General features: G+C 53.1%; 1 protein-coding gene and 1 pseudogene across 3 annotated transcripts in view; both read right to left on the bottom strand.

Annotated features, from left to right (window-relative positions):
- Positions 1-246: 246 nt before the first annotated feature.
- Positions 247-20,129, bottom strand: part of EVC (EvC ciliary complex subunit 1) — a 63,712-nt gene continuing 43,829 nt past the window's right edge. Inside the window, exons 13-21 of one of the 3 annotated variants that reach the window (XM_027600344.2) lie at positions 15,648-15,757; positions 12,548-12,758; positions 11,387-11,593; positions 9,591-9,735; positions 8,097-8,208; positions 3,746-3,872; positions 2,881-2,974; positions 2,258-2,369; positions 247-1,728 (exon numbers count right to left, since the gene is read on the bottom strand). In XM_027600344.2, coding sequence (XP_027456145.1) covers positions 1,647-1,728; positions 2,258-2,369; positions 2,881-2,974; positions 3,746-3,872; positions 8,097-8,208; positions 9,591-9,735; positions 11,387-11,593; positions 12,548-12,758; positions 15,648-15,757 — 1,200 coding nt within the window. In that variant the 3' untranslated portion in view covers positions 247-1,646. Of the gene's footprint in view, positions 1,732-2,257; positions 2,370-2,880; positions 2,975-3,745; positions 3,873-8,096; positions 8,209-9,590; positions 9,736-11,386; positions 11,594-12,547; positions 12,759-15,647; positions 15,758-20,129 lie in introns of those variants that run through there. The other 2 variants (XM_027600343.2, XM_027600346.2) reach the window with 2 other exon arrangements.
- LOC113924490 lies at positions 16,760-17,867 on the bottom strand (annotated as a pseudogene).

The raw sequence follows: 20,129 nt of genomic DNA on the forward strand, positions 1-20,129 counted from the left end.
AGTCGCTCGGGCTGAGGAGGCTACACCCAGGAAGCAAAATAATTTTCATGCAAGATCTATGGAAGCTGAGCTGCTGTCGTTCTTTCCGAGATGCCAGGACCGCCAGGGATCTACATTTACCAAATTCAAGTCACCAGATCAGCCACTCCCAACTCCAGACTGCCTCTGTGCGGAGGACCCATGTGACAAAAGTGGTTTCTAGGTCAACCAGGTTCTCAAAAAGGGCAAGAAGGAAACCACAGCTTGTTAGCAGAATGATGAAATGCTTTATTTGGCCACAAGAGGGAGCCCGTGAGCAGACCCGTTAGGACCCGATGCTCTGATGGGAAGCATCCTTAACAAGCCATCTAACTACCGTGGATGACTTCTACCCCAGAGCCACTCTTTCCTAAGAGAGTCTAAGTTAGATAAAAAAAAAAACAAAAACAAAACTCAGGCCACAAATGGTCCAGGAGATCTCAGTGACAGGGGTCCCGGGGCCCAGGGCCCACTCTGTCCGAATTTGCCAGGCGCCGGCACACTTTGACTCAGGTTGGGGTGATGCCCCCCAGGGGACATCTGGCCGTGCCTGGAGACAAGTCTGGTTGCCACGACTGGGGGGCAGTGCTCCTGGAATCTGGTGGGCCAGGGATGCTGCTAAATATCCCACTACGCACAGAACGGCCCCTGCCCCAAATGAAGAATTATCTCACCCAAAATGTCCATAGTGCCAAAGTTGGGAATCCCTGATTTCCATGAAAAGAGTAATTTTCTTTCTGGGTGGGAAAGGCCTCTCCTCGCAGTGGTTTAAAGAGGGCCAGTCTGGAAGCTCTGGGAGCCGCAGAGTCCCCAGGAACAGGTCTCCTGAGGGAGAACTGCTTGTCCCCTCCCCGGGGAAGCTCAAGGGCTGAGCGGGGCCACCCCCAGAAGACCGGCAGCAGGTGTCATGATGTATCTGTGTGGCCTCGGATCCCCAGGGTCGGTGACGTAGGCCTGCAGGCCAGGGATTCCACGGTCTGTGTCAGGGTCCTGGGGCCCTGAGATTCACCCCCCAAAGTGACCAGGCGTTAGCTGCTGGCTGAGCTAAACCCGGGAATGGGTCCAGATGAGGACTCCGTGGCCAGGTATGTGGGACACGGTGCACGGGACACGTCTCATGGGACGGACTGAACAAGGTGGCAGAAATGGTGGAGAAAAGGATTCCAGCCAGAAGACCCCAGCCCTCCCTGAGAGCCCTGCACACCCAGACCCCTGCAACACCTGGGAGTGTCTGGGGAGCAGGGGGGCCCTGAGGCTGGAGTGAAGCAGTCTCACGCTGGGCGGCCGGGTTTCGGGGGGGCAGCAGGACACCGTGGGGTGGGGGGGGTCAGACAGCCAGGGAGGAAGAGGTCCCTGAGGAAGGGAGCCACGTCTCGAAGCCAGAGAGAGAGAAAGCTGCAGACAGGTGTCCCACATGGGTTTCTAATTCCACAGGCCGGAGGGTACCCCCTGCTCATGGAGGCCTCGTCGGGCGCTCTCCATCAGTCTCCGTCCAGCCCCCCTCACAGCGAGCCTGGAAGGCAGAGGGGGACCCCTGCCCCCCTCACCATCTCACTGGGCTGGGGAGTGGGGCGGCAAGCAGGCAGTGTTCAGACCAGATCCTCGGCTTCAGCCCCGACTGCCGCAATCTACAAATTGCTTCTTTCCCTTAGCAGCTTCTTGGGGCTCTCGCCGTCACCAGCTTCATTTTCTTGCTGGTTCAGCCTTCTGCTGCTTAAAACATGGAAGCAAGGCAGGGGTCAGAACTCTGATTCCAGATCTGTCCAGAGGCAAGAATTCCTCCAGTGTGATCAGATGGAGGCAGTGACAGGCGATCTAAACCATTTTCCTCTGACCAGGATTATTGGGAGACAAACACAGCTCCCAGTTTCCCTGTTTGGTGGCGGTGGGGGGTGGGGGTCATCTGAGGGCCACAGGGAAAGGAAGCCGCAGCTCAGATGCTCAGACGACTGGGTGCCCAGGACGCATTTACCCTACTGCAAATCCCAGGGTGTCTGTAACAGTGGGGGACTGGTGGCCGTTCAGGCTGGGTGCTGGTGGGATGTGGAGCTAGGTCATGGCCGACCCGGCCACATCGGACACGAACAGCAGCAGTGAGGGATGCCAACACCTCCCACCATCGTCCATCATTTGTGGGACCCTCTGGCTAACACCTCCGGGTAAAGGTGCCAATTTTTCTGCCCAGACTTCAGGTGGTCAGTAAGCACCCACAAGCAGTACACTGGGGTCCCTGCTGTACCTGAGTGATCCCGAGGGGTGGCCCCCTGAGGCAGGGTCATCGTCGGTGGGCCCCCCTGGGTCCCCTTTCTCCCGGGGTGGGGGCTTCTTCCTTCTCGTCCTTACAGGCTTCTCTGCAGAAGACACACAGACCCAGACATTGGCTCTGTGACTTCACGAGCCTCCAACCAAGCCAGACACTTTCTGAGTCCACATTATACCCATTTAACTTATAGGGAAACTGAGGCCTGGGGGTGAGGTGCCTCCCAAGGCCATCCAGCCATTAAGTGGCAGAGCTGGGGTTCGAGCCCAGGGCTGTCAGGCTCCCACTGTGTTTCCGTCGCACAAGCGGTAAGACTCCGGGAAAACATCACTGGTACGGCAGACCCCTGCGTTCCTACACACCTTCCTGTCCCTATCCCGTCAGCACAACACCTGTGGGGTCACTGAAGTTGCTGCTGGCAACCAGATCATCAGCAGGGGGCTAATTATTCCCCGGGGTCCAAGTGCCGTCCTAACTGAGCCTCTTTATTTACAGACAAGGACACAAAAGCCACGCAGATGGTTGGTGGCAGACACGGGACTAGCATCCCTATTCCCAGGCCTCAGAGCCTCCCGCCTGGGGCAGCGCCTTCTAGGCCTTACCTGACAGTCCACGCTTACTTGGCGTCAGTCTGCTTTGCGGGAGGGGCACCCGGGCCAAGGCCGCCAGCTCAGAGATGAAGCTCTGCTCGGCTTCCTGAATGCAGGGAGGGAGGGTCAGCCAGAGCTGCCTCTGCCCATCCCGCATCTGCAGCGCAGTGAGGCTGGCGCTCTCCAGGGTGGCTGACGGGACCGTGTCCCCGGCACACACAGTTCCCCCGGCGGCAGCCCCGAGGCAGCAGGGGCAGGGCAGACGCGTGTGTGAGGGAGCAGGCCAGCGTTTTCCAGCTTCTGCCAGAAAACTGCCATCCTCACTCACGCCAGCCGGGGAGCCCTGGTCTACAGATGAGAACACTGAGGTGAGGGCTCAGCGAGGCCCACAGAGGAGGAGCAGCAGAGCCAGGACCTAACCCGCTTCTGCCCGACCGCGGACTCTGAGCTCTCAGCTGCCACCACTGTGGGCTAACCACGGGCCTGGCTTCCGTGACTCATGGACTGTAGGAGGCTAGATGGTGACTAATCTCTCAGAGCCTCAGTGTCCCCATCTGGAATATAGCAGTGACACCGCCCTCGGTGGTCAGAGGATGACATCAGAGGGTGCGTGCACGGCTCTCAACTCAGCGACAGACCCTCAGTAAGGGTTCACCGTCTTTACTGTTGCCTTATCCCGGCTGCGCTGGGGGTGAAGACTCCTGCCGGCCCTAGGGCTCACGATCAAGCCAACCGCCAGTGACGACCTCAGCAAGCCAGGGCCGAGGTGTCTTTGCTGACCTGTGATCACGAGAGTGGCCTTTTGCTATTCCCATTCCTCGTGAACCGCACCCCCCCCCCGCGCCCACTTTGGGAAGGCGCTTTTCCGACACTCTACCTGCAGCTGGGTCTCGAGCTGGGCTTCCAGATGATCCATAGCCCTTGCCTTCTGCTTCCAAGCATCCAGGCGGATCCGCCGGTGCACGGTGAACTGGGCCAGAAACTTTTTCTGCTGTGCCTCCATCCTGGCGGAAGGAATGGAGGCCATCAGGGCTGCCCTTGCCGGCCGGCCAGTCAGAGACCAGCACAACAGCTTCCCAGGGGCCTGCGGAGTCGTGGGGAGTTGAGCCCTTGGAGCCATGAGAGCAGAATGGCCTCCGCTGATTTATGGTGGCTACACAGGGGCTGACTCATCACGAAAGCAATTCGCGCTCGGGACGTTCCAGAATCCCGCATGCCTCTTTTCCCCGGGGTCCTACCAGACCCTTGGGCGTACCAGCAGGACCGAGAGGAGCATCTTCAGGGGTGGGAGCAGCTCAGAGGGGCGGGGGCCTCCCTGGGGTCCTCCAGCTGCCAAGCGACTGAACAGCAAGTGGCCTCTTCCTACGAGAAATCATCTGAACCTAGGGTAGGGGGATGTGCTCCTGAGAGGACCAGAGGCCCACCAGCTACCCATCCATACTGAAAACGGAAACCAGAATGCTCATTGCCACGCACGCAGCATCCGACAAATCCCGAATACGGGCGCGCCGCGCCTCTGCGGGGCAGGGCTTTGAGCTGGGGCAGCAGCGGGGTCCCCGACCTGCAGACAGCCCTATCTGGCTTTCAGGGGCAGAGACCCTTCCCCTCCCACTCCGAATACCCTCCCTTCCTGGGCTGACCTTCCTCTGGCCCTCAGCAAATAGGAACATTCCATCCCATCCATCTCGTTTGCATAACTGCTCTCCAATCTTATGGGACTGCTTTTCTAAAAGGGCTGAATTTCTGGACCCGAAGAGAGAAGCCACCTCCGGCGTCAGCAGGTAGCTGGTTATGGAGTTTCCCCAAAGGCACAACATTTCACTTGGTGTTTGCTTCAGGCTCTTCTGTCGGCCAGTAATATCTTTCCCCTCTTCTTTGTATTTGCCTGGCAAACTCCTACTCATTCTACAAGACCCCATCATTAATCCATCCATCCACTCCTTCATTTATACATAAAAGGACCTCTGGCCTGCCGGGGGCTGTCCTGTGTTGGGAATATACGGGTGCGAATAAGACACTCACAGTCCCTGCCTGCGTGAGGCTGCACTGTGAGCTGGGGCGGGGTGCGGGTAGAGGCAGAACACACCATTGCAAGAGCGGAGGTCAGGGCCCTGCAGTACGGCCTCTCCCGCACCCTCGAGGAGGCCGCATTCATGTCCTGGGGCTGCTCAGTTGGCCGCAAGCGGACAGGAGGCACCTAACAGCAATCTATTCTCTCACAGCTCTGGCGGTCCGAAGGCTTCCGTCAAGGTGTCGGCAGGGCTGTGCCCCCTCCAGAGGTTCTGGAGGAGAGCCCCGCCCCTGCCTCTCCCTGCTCCTGGCGGCTGCTGGTCCTCCGCCGTCCTCCCGTGGTCCTCTTGGTGAGTGATCGAGTCTCCCTCCGCCCCACCTGCCCGCGGGGATAATCCAGGACAATCTCGTCTCAAGATCTTTAACTTCATGACGTCTGCAAAGATCCTTCTTCCCAACAGGTCACACGCACAGGCTCCAGAGGTTAGGACACGGGCAAATCTTTGGGGGGCCGCCGTTCAGCGTCTAGGTGGCTTCTTGCTGCGAGCAGCCTGTCCTATGCCCGTTCTGCCGACAGTCCTGGTCACTCTCGGCTGCCGCCCACTGTGGACTTGGCTAACGGGAGGGGCGGGCTGGGGGAGCACCACACGAGGAGGGGTCGGAGGGGGGCTTCACCCTGTAAGGCCCGGGGAGCCTGAGACCTGGCTGCCTCGTGTCTCTGTGATGCCCTGGCTGCAGTGTGGACGTAGGCCTGGCTGCAGGGTCTGAGGCGCCCAGACGGGTACATCAGCTCCTAAAAAACCCCTTACCCTTAGACTCGTATTTGATTATGGAAAGGGCTTTTTAAAAGACCTCTGTTCTGACTGAGTCCTGGCTGCAGAGCCGTTCCGATTGCAGGAGGCACCGTAGTGACGACTCTGCGGGTGGGGAGGGACATCGGGGCGCTGGCCGTGCGCCCCCCTCACTGTGGGCGCTGCATGCAAATACATCCGTGAGGCAGGAGCTACTGCAAACCCGCTTCAGAGATGGGGAAGCTGAGGCTCGGGGCGTGAAGGGACTGAGCTAGCGGGTGGCTGTTGGAAGGGGCGGTTCCCCTGCAGAGTCACCGGCATCCCTCAGACGGGCCCTCCCACAATCACACGGCTCACCAGAGGTGCAGTTTGGAATTTGCCGTTAGACAGAGAATTGCTTTGCGGGCTTATTCTCGTATTGCTCTTTCTGATCGATTATCTGTTGTCACGATACGGCTCTGTCTCCAGGAGTTCTGGCTGACTTTCAGTAGGAACTTCGAGTAGCAGGGCAGGGCGGGAAGGACACTGACGGCCACGTAGGAGCCTCTAAGTCACAGTAGGACTCAGTCACGCACCCGCATCCCCGCTGGGCCCCGCTTCCATCTTCCATAAACTTGGGGGAGGTTGGACTGGGGGCAGCTGAGGCCCCTCCTCCTGGGTCACGGGGGTCAAAGTGAAGCCCTTGGACTACATCCATCAGCAGCCCTGGAGAGGAGTGTGTTAACAATTCAGATTCCTGGGGACCCCCTCAGAGCCCCTGAGTTGAGTGTCCAGATGTGGGGCCGAGACCTGCCAGCCCAGAGATGACGCTCCCGGCATCGGAGAGCCGCCGGCCCATAGTCTGATGGATCTGCAACAGTCAAGGCAAGGTGACAGCTTGCAGCCCGATGGCAGGACATCTGCTGACCACAGCTATGGGCCCGTTGGAGGATTTGTGGAGAGCAGATGTAGGATGCAGCCTGACCCAGGGGGCCCTGTGGTTCTTGGTTCCTAAACCAGCTGTGAGATGATGGGCTCGAATTGACCGTGAGGCTTGGCACAGAGCCGACGCCTCCGCCATGCAGGGCGGTGGTCATCCTGCTGCAGCTTCCAGCGGCTGGGATGTGTCTGCCCAGACAAGGGACCCACACCCCTGCCCCGTCGTCCTGCAGGGACCTGCCCCTCCCCCAGCAGAGCACCTGCACCGATTTAGTGCTGTTTCCCTGTCCGTCTCTCCCCCCAAGGCTGTGAGCTCTGGGGTGACAGGTGCTGTCCCCAGGGGCTGGCTCCAAGCCTAGCAAGAGGAGGTGCTTATAGGGGAATGCTGGCTCAGCACCCGCGGCCCCTAGCTCACGGGGAGGCTGTCTGCACACCCGTGGACAGCCAATGGCTCCTTACGCCAAGCACCTGTGTCTATGTCTCAGGGCATTCTCTGGCCCCCGGGGTGTGCCCGGCCAGCTCCGGGGCTGGCCAGAAAGGCTGGTGACGTCACACCTCCAGGGCGGACCCTCAGCCAATGTGGAGCAGGGGGGTGGCAGACAAATCCTTATTTTCTGCATCCCTTGCTGGCAAAATTGGAAGTTGAATTTTACAGTCTCTCAGGAGGTCCAGAGTGGGATTGAGCCTCAGGCGCCGTGGAAACACCTCACTGTCCTGGGGTTGACCTGCTTTGTTTCTGTTGTGGTCGGCCACACAGTGCCCCCCACAGGTGTCCCTAATCCCCGGAACCCGTGATAACATCACATTTCATGGCAATCAGCTCCTTGCAGGCGTGTTCAGGGTCAGCAACTGTTAAGATTTGGAGATTATCCTGGATCATCTGGGCAGGTCTCAGTCACTGGGATGCTACAAGCAGAGAAGTTTCTCCAACTGGAGTCAAGAGAGAGACGTGGCCGAAGAGGGAGGCAGAGGACTCTAAGCATCGGGATTGTAGGGGCCGCGAGCAAGGACGGGAGAGAGGCCGCTAGGAGGTCAGGGAGGCCCCCAGCCGACAGCCGCTAGGCAACGGGACCTCAGTTCTGCCGGGAACCTGATGTTGCCACCCTGAGCAAGCCTGGAACGGTTCTTCCCAGAGCCTGGACAAGAGCCCAGCTGGCTGACGCCCAGAAAACCCAGCAGCCCCCGTAGGGACCTCTGAGCTGCAGAAGTGCATGCTTTATAGCCGGAAACACCTGTGGGCCTCGCGTCCCTCTCCCTCACTGGGCTTCCCGGGGTCACCTCCAGAGTAAACAGCCTGCCCCCCATCCTCATGTCAGAGCCTGCACTGGGGGAGCCCGCCACAGCCGGCCTCCCTCGTTCCCTCGTCAGGCCCCTCCGAGGGGCCGCGTGTCCAGCAGGGAGCCAGACAGGGGCGCGTGGGCCTCCCCAGGCCAGACAGGAGCATGCACCATCAGACGCACCATCAGACGCTGAGTGTGTAGCAGAGACTCCAGAAAGGGGAGAGCTCACCTCCGGTGGACCGCCTTGCAGGCTTCGCCGGCTCCACCCGCCACCGGGCTCCCCGATGAAGGCTCTCCGCGTCCTTGCTTTGTCTGCAGCTTGTAGTTCTCCATTCTCTCACCTAGACCATTCAGCACACGAGATCAGAGGCATGTCTGGGGACCACGTCTGTGCCAGGTCCGGGGCGGGGCTGGGGCACAAAGATCAGCAGGGCACCTGCTCTCAGAGTGTGCTGTTTACCCAGCACCCAGCACTCAGCACCCAGCACCCATGCTTAACCCCGGGAAAGGCTCCGAGTGCGTGAGAAAGCATGGCTTCCGTCACAGACCCTGCGCCCCTGGAGGAGGGGGAGGAGCCTTCTAGAGCATACAGAGAGGTTCAACCTGGATGGTCTCTAACTTGGGATGATCTCTAGGGACATAACACTCTGTGGCTCTTCAATAACAAAGAGTATTGAATGAAACAAAAGTTGCTCATGTGGCCAATTAAGTTTATCATTTCAATGCATTTCCTGAGAAATCCTCACATTAGAGCCGGGGTATCAGGGAAGCAGGAAATCAGAGCTGAGAGGAGGCATGGAGGGTGAGCCCAATCCTGGCCCCACAGATGGGGAACCAAGGCCTAGAGGGGATGTGAACGGCCCTGAATGCTCTGCGTGACAATCTCGTCTGTCTCCTGCTGGCCTAGCCCAGCCCTTACTTTGGAAAACGATGACGAATCCGCAGCCACCGGTCAGATTTCCGGGCATGTGCCCAGATTTTACTTGACTCTGGGATTCAAATTCCCCAGGACAAGGGGAAGAAAAGGCATCTACTGAGCTCACTGAGAGAACGAATATTCCCAGAAGACCGCTCCCAGGACCTGCTGCCCGTCTTCGGTCTAGGGATCGATTCCCACGCTGATCCCCGGACAACCCAGGCTGAACCCGTCAGAGAACATGGGCTTCCAGCCTGTTCTGAAGCCTCAGATGCAGGGAGGGACATTACGAGCAGAAGCCTGGAAGAAACCGGCTTTTGTCTATTATTCTACGCGTGTTATTGCTGGCCCTGGGGATTCTATTTCGTCCCCGGTGGCCTCTGACGAGAGCCCACGGGGGGACTTCTCTGGGTCTCAGGAACCCTGTATGGCCTGTTCACACTCGCTCTCACTACACAGCTCTGAAGAGGCTCCCATCTCTCTGGCCACCAGGAAGCCCAGAGCCAATACCTTGTCACCACCAGGGAGGGACTGGGTGGCCTATTCCCAGATCACGACCTCACTCGAACTCCATCCCACTGTCCCGTCTCGTCGTAGTTCATCTACTTTTTAGCAATCCTATTGTACTGTATGTGTAGTTCTTTAAATGGCTTTTAAAAAGCCCCTTGTCGGGGGACAAGGCAGGAAATAAGTAAAATAAAATTCCCTCAAATAACATTTGAAAAAGTTGGCATGCCATCGTGTGTCCCAAACTAAGAGCACGTCCGGCCCGCGGCCTGCAGGGCTTCCCTGAGGAGGGGGCCGTACCCTGCAGGGTCTTCAGATGCTGCAGTCTCCCCTCCTCCTGGTCCTGCATGATCCTCCCGATCTGCTGGTAATAGGCGTGCACCAGCCGGCCGACCCCGGCGCTGGTCACGTAGACGCTCTCCACAGCCGCCTCCATCAGGGTCCTCTGTGGCAGGAGGCGAAAGGCTCAGCAGAGAAGCCACCCACGAGCGCGGTCCCCTGCCTCCCCTCGTCCTGCTACTTAAGCTTCCACCACTCCCAACCTTGACTGGTCGGGGAGCAGGTAGAGTGCGTGCTTGGTTATCTTATTTCTTTGGTCAGCAGTGGTCTGGGGCTGGCTGTATGACCCAGTTCTGGCCAATGAGATGCAGCGTTAGGGAAAGACTGATGGGGGACCTTCCCTTTACGAACATTTAAGGCAAAGCTTAGTTTTGGGGGGAAGATTTTACTGTTTTCTTCTTCCTGCCTGGAATGCAGATCTGATGTCTGGAGGGGCAGTGGCCATTTTGAGACTATGAGGCAGCGAACTAACACCGAGAATGGTGGATTGGAAGGAAAGAGCTGGGGCTCGGTCACATCACTGAGCCTCTGTGCGAGCTCAGGACCCCCTACCTCCACATTTCTTGTTATGTGGGATGAATAACTTCTATTTGTTTGCCATTTTAGCGTCTTTCTGTTACCGGCAGCAGTACGCATTCTCAAGTGACAAACCTTCAGGCCCAAAGCGGAGAGGAAATGCTCAGGGGCATGTTGGCTGTGCACTGGCAAAGCCACCAACCTTTACTTCATAAGATGATGGGCAGAAGTCAGCAAAGTCAGACTCGAGAGCCCCCATTTCAACAAACATTTATCGAATGGTTCCAGGCTTTGGGCAAGAAAAAAATGCCCATTTATTTTGGAGCAGTTACTGCTGCGGGGTTGATTATGTTATGTTTCTAGAGCTGTGCTATTCACTTATTCTCCCAGCTCCACCTGAGAAACGTGCCCTGCTTCTGCAGGTGTGCAAAGAGGCTGTGCAGGTGCAGAGGGTGGGGGAGCAGGTGTGAGCGTCTGGAGCTCCCAGGGCCCTGCTCATTCCTCAGCGTGCCGACTCTCTCCCCCTGTGCTGATTTGGGCGTTCTCGCAGAGGGGCTCCGCCTCCACTCCTCCAAGGACTGTGGACCTGGCCTTGCACTTCTGGCCAGGAGCTGTTACTGATGGCTGTGGCCTGCTCACTTCCATTTAGAACACAGAGCCCACCCGAGCAGGAGACAGGAAGTCCCCGTTCTCCACCTCCCTCCCCAGTCAGCAGACCCACCCACACCATCAGGCCTTCTGTCCTCCTGCGTCCCTGCCTCGGGGGGAGGGGGTGCTGTCTGCTCCCCTCCGTGTCCTGCCTGGCTCCCGGGAGACGGTAAGTCCCACGGAGGGGAGATGTTGCCCGCCTGGATCACTAGCCCAGCGTCTGCCACAGGGCTGGGGGCCAGGACGCCCCGTGACTGGAGCTCGAATAAAGGAACGTTCTTCCAGAAACCGAACACCTGTTCTTTCTTGTAGGTGTGTGTGTGGGGGGGCACTCCCACCCTAGCCTGACTCAGAGCCCCTCTGGCAAGGGATGCCATGCTTACATTTATACCATTCTCATGCCGCAAGCACTTATCAGGAAGAGGCGTAGAATTTTAGGGAAAGGAAGTGACCCTCCGAGCTCACAAACCAGGCACAGCCCTGAGGTCGCCCGCTGGTCTGCCCCACTCCTGCCCCTCGTCCGCCCTGCCCACCCGCCCCACCGCAGTCCCTCTTGCCCCTCGGGTTCCCCGGGGACGGGGGCTGGCTCGCACCTTGAAGTCATCCCTGTCCTTGGCCCGGCTCTTGGTGGCTGCATTCCGAGCGTGCCCCAGCAGCGCCTGCCCGATGGCTCGCTCCGCGTGCTGCCGCAGGAGCCGCCCGACCTCCTGGGCCTCGGCCAGGAGCTGCTGCTGAAGCTGCAGCCGCGTCTGTTGTGTCTCCCCCTCCAGCCGGCTGGCCTCCTCCACGACTCGAGCCTCCTGGAGAGGACAGGAGAGGGAGAGCCCACGCTGCTGCCCCGCACGGGCGCTCCGGCCGGGGCCAGGACCAGGATGTGGGGCTGGCCCAGCCCAGGGCCCCAGGAGGGCTGAGGAAGGGATTGAGAAGGGGCAGAGAGTGGGGACCCCTGGGCTTGCAAAGTCAACAATGCATGTGTCGGGGTGCCTGTTGAACCCCCCCAAGCATTGATTGGGCACTGACTGCGTGCCCAGTGCCATCTGTGGCCTCTCACAAGCACAAGAACGTCCTCATTCTTCCAAAACACCATGAGGCCTGAACACTGGTAGTGATGAGGCTATAGAGGCCCAGAGACACTAAGTAACTTGTAAAAGTCACACAGCAGGGCTAGGCTTTGAAGCCAGAGCTGAGTTTGAGCATAATCTGGGACATCACAGAAGCCGGGGCAGGGCATATAGGGCCCTGGGGACGGCCCTTCCTGTGGGAATCAGAGTTGGAGAAGGAGAAGGAGACTGAGAGGTAGGAGAGCCAGTCCCGCCTGCTTTCCACTGAGCTCTCCTGGGCAGAAGGAAAATGACCGTGAGCTTCTCCCTCACTAGTGGGTCAAAACACCAGCTACTCCACGAGAGCAGTCAGCCTGCTTGGGTTTAAATCCCAGCCCTGCAATTTACAAACCCTTTCTTTCAACTTGTTCAAACCCTAAAACAGATCACAGCGCTCCTTCCTCCCAGCACCCTGATGACCGTACGGATCTGATTTCTGATTTCATATCCATGTGTAACATAATTCTCAATAGAGCAGACACTAACGCCCTCCAGCACACTAGGTGCCCCCCGCCCCCAGGAGGCTGCCACTGTCCCACCCTGCAACAGCAGTGGTGGCAAGACTGGGGCTTTGGCAGCCATGGCTGAGCCTGGACCCTGATGGAGTGGCATTGCCTGGCTGGGCCGGGTAGGGGGCTGACACACCGATCTTACCAAGGCTCTGAGCAGCTGCAGCTGATGTTCATCCAGACACTGGGAGGAGCCCTGCTCGAGGGCGTGCTGCTCACGCAGTTCCTGGAGAAGGCTCTTCTTCCCGGAAAGTCTCATGTGGGTCAGGGTGGTGATGGCGCTGCCCCGGAGAGCCAGCCTCCGGAGGGCAGAGCGCAGCAGCAGGTCATGCCCCTGCAGGATGCACCATGTGGACCTTTGAGGAAAGTGGGCACAGGGCTGGGAGTCAGTGCTCTTGGCTTCACTGAGCATGATGGTTAAATTTGTCAGCCAGAATGTTCATGAGATGCCCGAACATCTGATCAAACATTATTCTGGGTGTTTCTGGATTTTCTGGGTCTAACATTTGAGTCAGTAGGCTGAGTAAAACAGACTGCCCTTCCTAATGTGGGTGGGCCTCATCCAGTCAGTAGAAGTCCTGAAGATAAGAAAAGGCTGACGCTCTCAGAGGCTGCATTGGTCTGGAATATGGTTTTGCTTTTTTTCCCCCTGCCTTTGGACTCGAACTGAGATATCAGCTCTTTCTGGGTGTCAAGCCTTCAGACTTGGGACTGGAAATACACCATTGTCTCTCCTGGATCTTCAGCTTGCCTATGTATACGTCTCCTGTTCATTCCATGTCTCTGGACAACCCTAACACATTGAAATATCAAGAAATGCCTCAAGTAGCCCAGCTCCCCAGGGAGCCCTTCCAGAAGGCGGTAGGTTGGAATCATCCCATCTCGTGCTGCCTGTTTCCTTAGACCTGGCTGCTCACCTGTATTCAGGCATTTGTTCTTTCATTCGTCTTTTCAACTTTATCATATCCTGCCCCAAGTTTCTGACACATATATGCAGCTGTCTTCAGTAGACATCTACTTGAATTTCTTACAGAACTTTAACAATTAGCACACCCAGAACTGAAATTGAGGGCTATTTTTGAGTGCCCATCTCAATGACTCAAGTGAAAAATGCTGGTCCACCAGAGAGGCCCAACATTTGGTATTTTCTGACAGCCTGAAAAGCTGAACAGAGTGTTGGCAGTCAACCTACCAAGGAGGAGAGACCTGGCAGACACTCCAGGCTTTCAGCTGGGGGCTCTTGTCCTAAGAAGAAGGAATCAGCCCTTACAGAAGCTTAATTTTGAATCAGCTACTTTCACAAATGGGATAGCAGATCTGCCACTATGTGAAATCCCTGCTAGAAGTAAGATAAATCCTCTCTGGAGGAAGATCCCATTATTCGAAACCTTAAATTATCTGTGTCATTTTCAGTTGCTGTGTCCAGCATTCAATAAAAATAACCAGACTTGCAAACAGATAGGAACTGGTCAAAAATAAAGAGAAAAAATAGACAATAGAAACATACCCCAAAGATACGGGATATTGAGATCATCAGAAAAAACCCTTACAAAAGCTATGATGAATATGTTTAATAAATTAAATGATGAGATGAAGAATTTCAGGAGACAACTGAGAACTATGAAAAGAGTCAAATGGAAATTCTAGAACTGAAAATCCACTACCAACATTAAGAACAACAGATGGATTTAACAGCAGATGAAACATTGCTTAAGAGAGCGTGAACTGGAAGATAGTTCAAAATAAGTGTCTAGACCGAACCACAGAGAACAAAAGAATAAAAAATACAGGACAGTACCTAAGATGGATGTGGGATAAGGTGAAAAATTCTAATAAAATGTATAATTGGAGCCCCAGAAAAGTAGGGAAAGAATTGGCAAAAGAAATATTAAAGTAAATCTAAATAAAATACCCACTAAGAAAAGCATACTCTATGAGAGAGGAATAAATGGAATTAAGGTGTTCTAAGGTGTCCATATTGTCCGGAAGAAGGAATATAAAAGTGTATATCAGATTTTAACACATCAAGGACACAATTTAAAATCTTTGAACCACTAAAAGCACAGTAAAAGAATACATAACTAATATGCCAAAAGAGAGATAAATTAAAGTAACAACAACAAAAAAAACCTAATACAAAAGAAGGAGAGAAAGGAACACAGAGCAGCAGAACAAACATAAAACAAACTGTAAGATGATGGGTTAAAAATCCAAACAGATCAGCATTAAGATTTACATTAAATATAAAGGACCAAATATTAGTACAATTAAAAGATACAGGTTTTCAGGCTGGACAAATCTTCCAGTCATTCCCTATTGTCGTAGCATGGCCCACGAGGTTTTTCTGCTTGTTGTCACCTCCTTCCCCTATATTATCCGATACAGCAGCTAGCCACCTACTTCTTGATGTATACACACACTAGTGTCCTGGAAAATGCTGGCAACTAGAAAAACAGTTTTATCAAAATAATTTTTCTCATATAAAACAAGGAAAAACAAACATTTTAGGGAAAGTTGAAAATATGGTACTACACTAATAGCTGTAGAAAAAGTAGAAAAGAGGGGCGCCTGGGTGACTCGGTGAGTTAAGCGTCTGCCTTTGACTCAGGTCATGAGTTCAGAGTCCCCGGACTGAGCCCCACATCGGGCTCCCTGCTTAGCGGGGAGTCTGCTTCTCCCTCTCCCTCTGTTGCTCCCCCTGGCTTGTTCTCTCTCTCTTTCTCTCTCAAATAAATAAATAAAATCTTTTAAAAAAATGAAGAAATAGGAAGAATACAGATTTATTAATAAATTGGGAGTGGCTGAAAATGGGGACAAGGGGCTTTTTAGGTGATGGAGATGTTCTAAATTTGGATCATGGTCATAGCTGAAGAACTCTGTAAATTTACCAAAAATCATTGAATTGTATACATAGAATAATACATATGAATTATACTTCCAAAAAAGTATTTAAAAAGGTTGCTATGATAGACAGCTCTATGAAGTAGATATTATTAGCCCATTTTATAGATGAGGAAACTGAGGGCAAGATTTTCCCAGATCAAGTCTGACTGCAAGCCTTTTATCTATGGCACTCTACTATCACTCTTCTCCACATTTACACTTACAGATTGGTTGGTCTCAAAACCACACTGTAAGAATGGCAGGGGGCAGTTAATGTGTCCACCTAATAGATGAGAACTCTGAGGTTAGCATAGAGATCACAGAGGACACAGGCCCCCCGCCCTTCAGAAAGCTGTACTCACTCTTCACTGAGGCCACCAAGTCGGCCCAAGACCTGGTGGATGATGCTCTCATGGTCATCTTGCAGGTGCGTCTGCAGCACAGAGGACAGGGCATGCTCCTCCATCCACACCTAAATCCAGCACAGAGCCACAAGGGGTCAACTCAAGTTCCCTTCACCCATCATCGCTTATGTTGGAACATGCCTTTTGTTTCTTGTTCAAAAGATCCTTTTCTCCCCTGATTTCGTTAAGATTTTCTCTTACAGTTCCTTCTAAAGATTTTTTAAATTTCTAATTTACATTTAAATCTTAAAACATTGAACATTCATTTTCTGTGGCGTGAGGAAGGCATCTAATTTTTTTTCTGCATAAATGGATACTAATTGTCCCAGCATCATTTATTAGAAAATTTATCTTTTTATGACTGGCTTGTCATGCCACCTGATCTTACACAGTTTCCATGTATACACAAATGTCATTCCAGGCTCTCTGTTTTAGTCCTTGGGGCTGTCTTTTTATTTCTGCACCAACACCATGCTCTTTAATTGCTGTTGCTTATAGCAAAACTGCATAGACATTAGGGAAAATTCTCCCATACTCTCTTTTTCTTTCTTTCTTTTTTTTTCAGAAACTGGCAAATGAAATTTAATTCTCAATTTTTATTAGGTACACAATTTTGTAAAGTTTTGACTTTTTAAATCATTTTAAGGAAAAAGAGCATTCAGAAAACATTCAAAGTACTATGTGTGTTTAAAATTTTATTGGCTGATAACTGTCACACGTTCTTCCCATGCTGCTAATCCTGAATTAAATGTGCATAGGAAAGCAGAGAACAAAAAAGTTACCCTCAGAACTCAACAAAATTTGAACAAGTGGGGAAAAAATGCTTACAGTCAGAAAACAAAACTTGTCTCTTAGCTCAGAGAAAATATTTCTTTGAATACCATATTTTAAAATAAAGCTTTGTTTTCCATTTAGGAGATGTGGAAAACACCTATTTAAAATGTCTTTGGAAGGACACCCCATTTTGCAATGTGCAGTCTTCCACATTCTTTGGGCTACAGATGTTGAGAGGTATCCCAGGGTATTCTCACTTCTACAGGTTGATGTTGTCTGGCAGAGCCTTCCATCATTCAGCTTTCTGACATTTTATCAAGAATGAATAGGGGGGCAAGAATTCTTGCTCGATTCGTTTCCACGATGCAGCCATTTAACACCATCTCATCCAAAATGATGTGCACTTTATCCAAATTAAGCATTATATCTAATTCACTCACTTGCTGAAGTACTCATCTAACACTTCCACAAAGTTATGGGTGAGTTCATAAATGGCCGTCTCATCCTCAGTGTCATTAACTCCAAACACAATGAAGACAGCAGCATACTGTCACTATATCAGCTTAAAATCCTTAAATTCAACGAAAGAACACTGTTCATTGGATCGGGAGAGACAGCTCTTTATGACTTCCGTTTCCAGAATTGTACGCTTATTGATCTCCACATGTTCATAGCATTTAGAAAGTCGGGTCTGTCCTTGTTTATTCACCATGAGGAAAAATTTTATCCTTTTTTTTTTTTTTTTTTCTGGGCAATATTTTTCCAGATAGTTCAAAAGTTACGTCAAGGGGTGCCTGGAATTAGAACCTGTGCAGCTCAGGGGGCGATAGTCCTGCCTGCGGTTCTGGCGACGGCTCTTCCGAGAGCCCCCCCTCTCCCTTTCCCGGAGAAGCTTGTTCCCCAGCCCTTACTAGCCGCGCGGTGCAGGTTTCCTTGGGGCAGCCATTTTGACTTCCTCTCCCATACTCTCTTATACAAAACTGTCTTAGCTTTTCCTTTCATATGAATTTGAGCAACAGTTTATCAAGTTTGGGAAAACTGCTTTTTGGATTTTCTTGTAATTGGACTGAATTTATAGATTAATTTGAAGAGCATCACCAGCTTTCCAAGATCAAGTTTTCCCATTCAAGAACGTGGCATTTCTCTTCAGTCTTACTTTATGCCTTCAACAACAGTTTATAAACTTCTCCACTAAGCTCTTATACATATCGGTCAGGTTTATTTTTAGGCACCCTATAGCTTTTACTCAGAAGAGGATCCTTATTGATGTTATCACTGGGTGCTCTGGTATGTAGTCAATCTACTGGTTTGGGATGCTGATTTTGTACCTGGGGAACTTACTGAGCAATCTGAATAGTTGTAATAGGTAGCAGATTCTTTGGGCTTCTCAATGGGGACCTTCATGTCATCCACAAAAGCCCTACAAAGGAGCCTCAGATCATCAATTGTGCTGTTTAGATCTTATCTTTATGGCTTGACTTATGACTTTTTTTTTGAGATGAGAGGGGGAAGGGCAGAGGGAGAGGGAGAGAGAGAATCTCAAGGAGACTCTATGCTCAGTGCAGAGACCGACACGGGACTCGATCCCAGGACCCTGGGATCATGACCTGAGCTGAAGGCAGACACTTAACCAACTGAGCCACCCAGATGCCCCTAGAACTTTTCATTAAAGTCAGCCTCTGACTTCTCTTATAAAGAGTCTACAATAACCTGTCAGAGTGCTTAAGGGGCTAGAACTTCGTAGAAAATACTATACAGCGGGGGCACCTGGGTGGCTCAGTTGGTTGAGCCTCTGACTCTTGATTTCGGCTCAGGTCATGATCTCAGGGTCGTGAGATTGAGCCCTGTGTCAGGCTCCATGCTCAATGGGGAGTCTGCTTGAGATTCTTTCTCTCCCTCTGCCTCTGCCCCTGCTCACTCTCTCTCTCCCCCAAAGGAAAAAAATAAAAGAAAATTTTGTACAGCCTTGCTTCTCTAAATGGTAAACGAACCCATATGGGGGTCTTTGGTGGGCACTTAAGAATGCAGGTAAAAACAGCATCAGGACTCAAACACAATCGAGAGGACCAAGGCCATCAGACTCCATGGTGCCTGCAATTGTCACACTAACATCTCCAAAGCTATCAAATGCCGGCTCGTGAATGCTTAAATTCAGAACCACAAGCTGCTTCAGTGGGCTAAAGTGCTGACCCTGGTCATTGCTACCTGGAAATCGTGTGGCTTTGGGCAAGTTTACTCTTTGTTTCAAGCTTATAGTTACCAAGGAGAGAAAGGGAGAAAGAACTAGCAGTCAGGGCATGCCTGGTACACGCTGAGGGTTTTGTAGTGTTCTCCCATAAATGGGGCGGGCTTACAGGTGGCTGGGTTCTAAAGCCAGCACCTCAGGCAAACACTGTCATGCTGAGGGAGGGGGGGGCACTGCCGTTTTAAAAAGCACAGTCAGGGTAGGCCTCATTGTGAGGGTGGCCTCGTGCGAGGGTGACATGGGAGCAAAGACTGCAGCAGACGGAGCAAGGCTGGAGCACACCCAGCGCGCGGAAGGAACGCAAGGAGGCCAGTGCGGCTGGGACAGAACCAGGAGGTCAGAGGGAAGCCGGGCCCCCGACATGGAGGGCCTCGTAGGGCAGGGTGAGGACGCCGGCTCTACTCTGCATGAAAAGAGAAGCCACTGGGGGTCTGGAGCAAAGAAGTGACACAACGTGACCGTGTCTTTTAGCAAACCTGATGTCCTGGCAATTATAAGATGCACAATTATTTTAAATGTGCCCCTTAAAAATTAGTGTCATGCGGTATGTTTTGAAAGGATCGCTCTGGGTGGGAGGTTGAGAGTAGACCACAGCAGGGGGAGGCGTGGATGCAGGGAGACCAGGGTGGGGGGTGCGGGCTGTCACGGAGATCTGATGACAGGTGTGGTACCTGTGACCAGGTGTAAGGGCAGGCGTGATGAAAGTGGTTCCATTCTGGACTAGACGGAAGGCAGAGCCTGTGCAACTTCCTGTCAGTTGCACGTCAGGGATGCAAAAGGGCGCGTCGAGACAACCCCAAGGGTTTTGGCCCGGTTGGCAGGAAGATGGAGGAAGAGTGTGGATGGAGTGGGTTGGGCAGGAAGACCAACAGTTCTTTTCTGGGGCATGTGACAGGTACCACGCCTATTCATCACATACAGGAAGATCTCAGGCAGAGAGCGGAGTTTGGAACGCATTCTGAGCTGGAGACATAAACAAGGGAGGTGCCGGCCTCAGTCCAAAAACAGAGGGATAGAATCCTGCCGAGAACCATGTAAGTGAGTTTGGAAGCGATTCTCTTCCGGCTGAGCCACCAGATGAGACCCCCGCCACAGGCTGGATTGCAGCTGTGAGACCCCAAGCAGAGGACCCCGTGAAGCCATGTCTGGTCCCCTGATCTGCAGAGACTGTGGGATAATAAATGTGTGTTGTCTTTTTTTCTTTTTAATAATTTATTTGTTTGACAGAGAGAGACACAGCGAGAGAGGGAACAGAAGCAGGGGGAGTGGGAGAGGGAGAAGCAGGCTTCCCGCTGAGCAGGGAGCCCGATGCGGGGCTCGATCCCAGGACCCTGGGACTATGACCTGAGCTGAAGGCAGACGCTTAAGGACTGAGCCGTGCAGGCACCCCTAAATGTGTGTTGTCTTAAGCTGCTCACTTG

The sequence above is a fragment of the Zalophus californianus genome, chromosome 2 (genome assembly GCF_009762305.2).
Source record: "Zalophus californianus isolate mZalCal1 chromosome 2, mZalCal1.pri.v2, whole genome shotgun sequence".
Classification (NCBI taxonomy): domain Eukaryota; kingdom Metazoa; phylum Chordata; class Mammalia; order Carnivora; family Otariidae; genus Zalophus; species Zalophus californianus.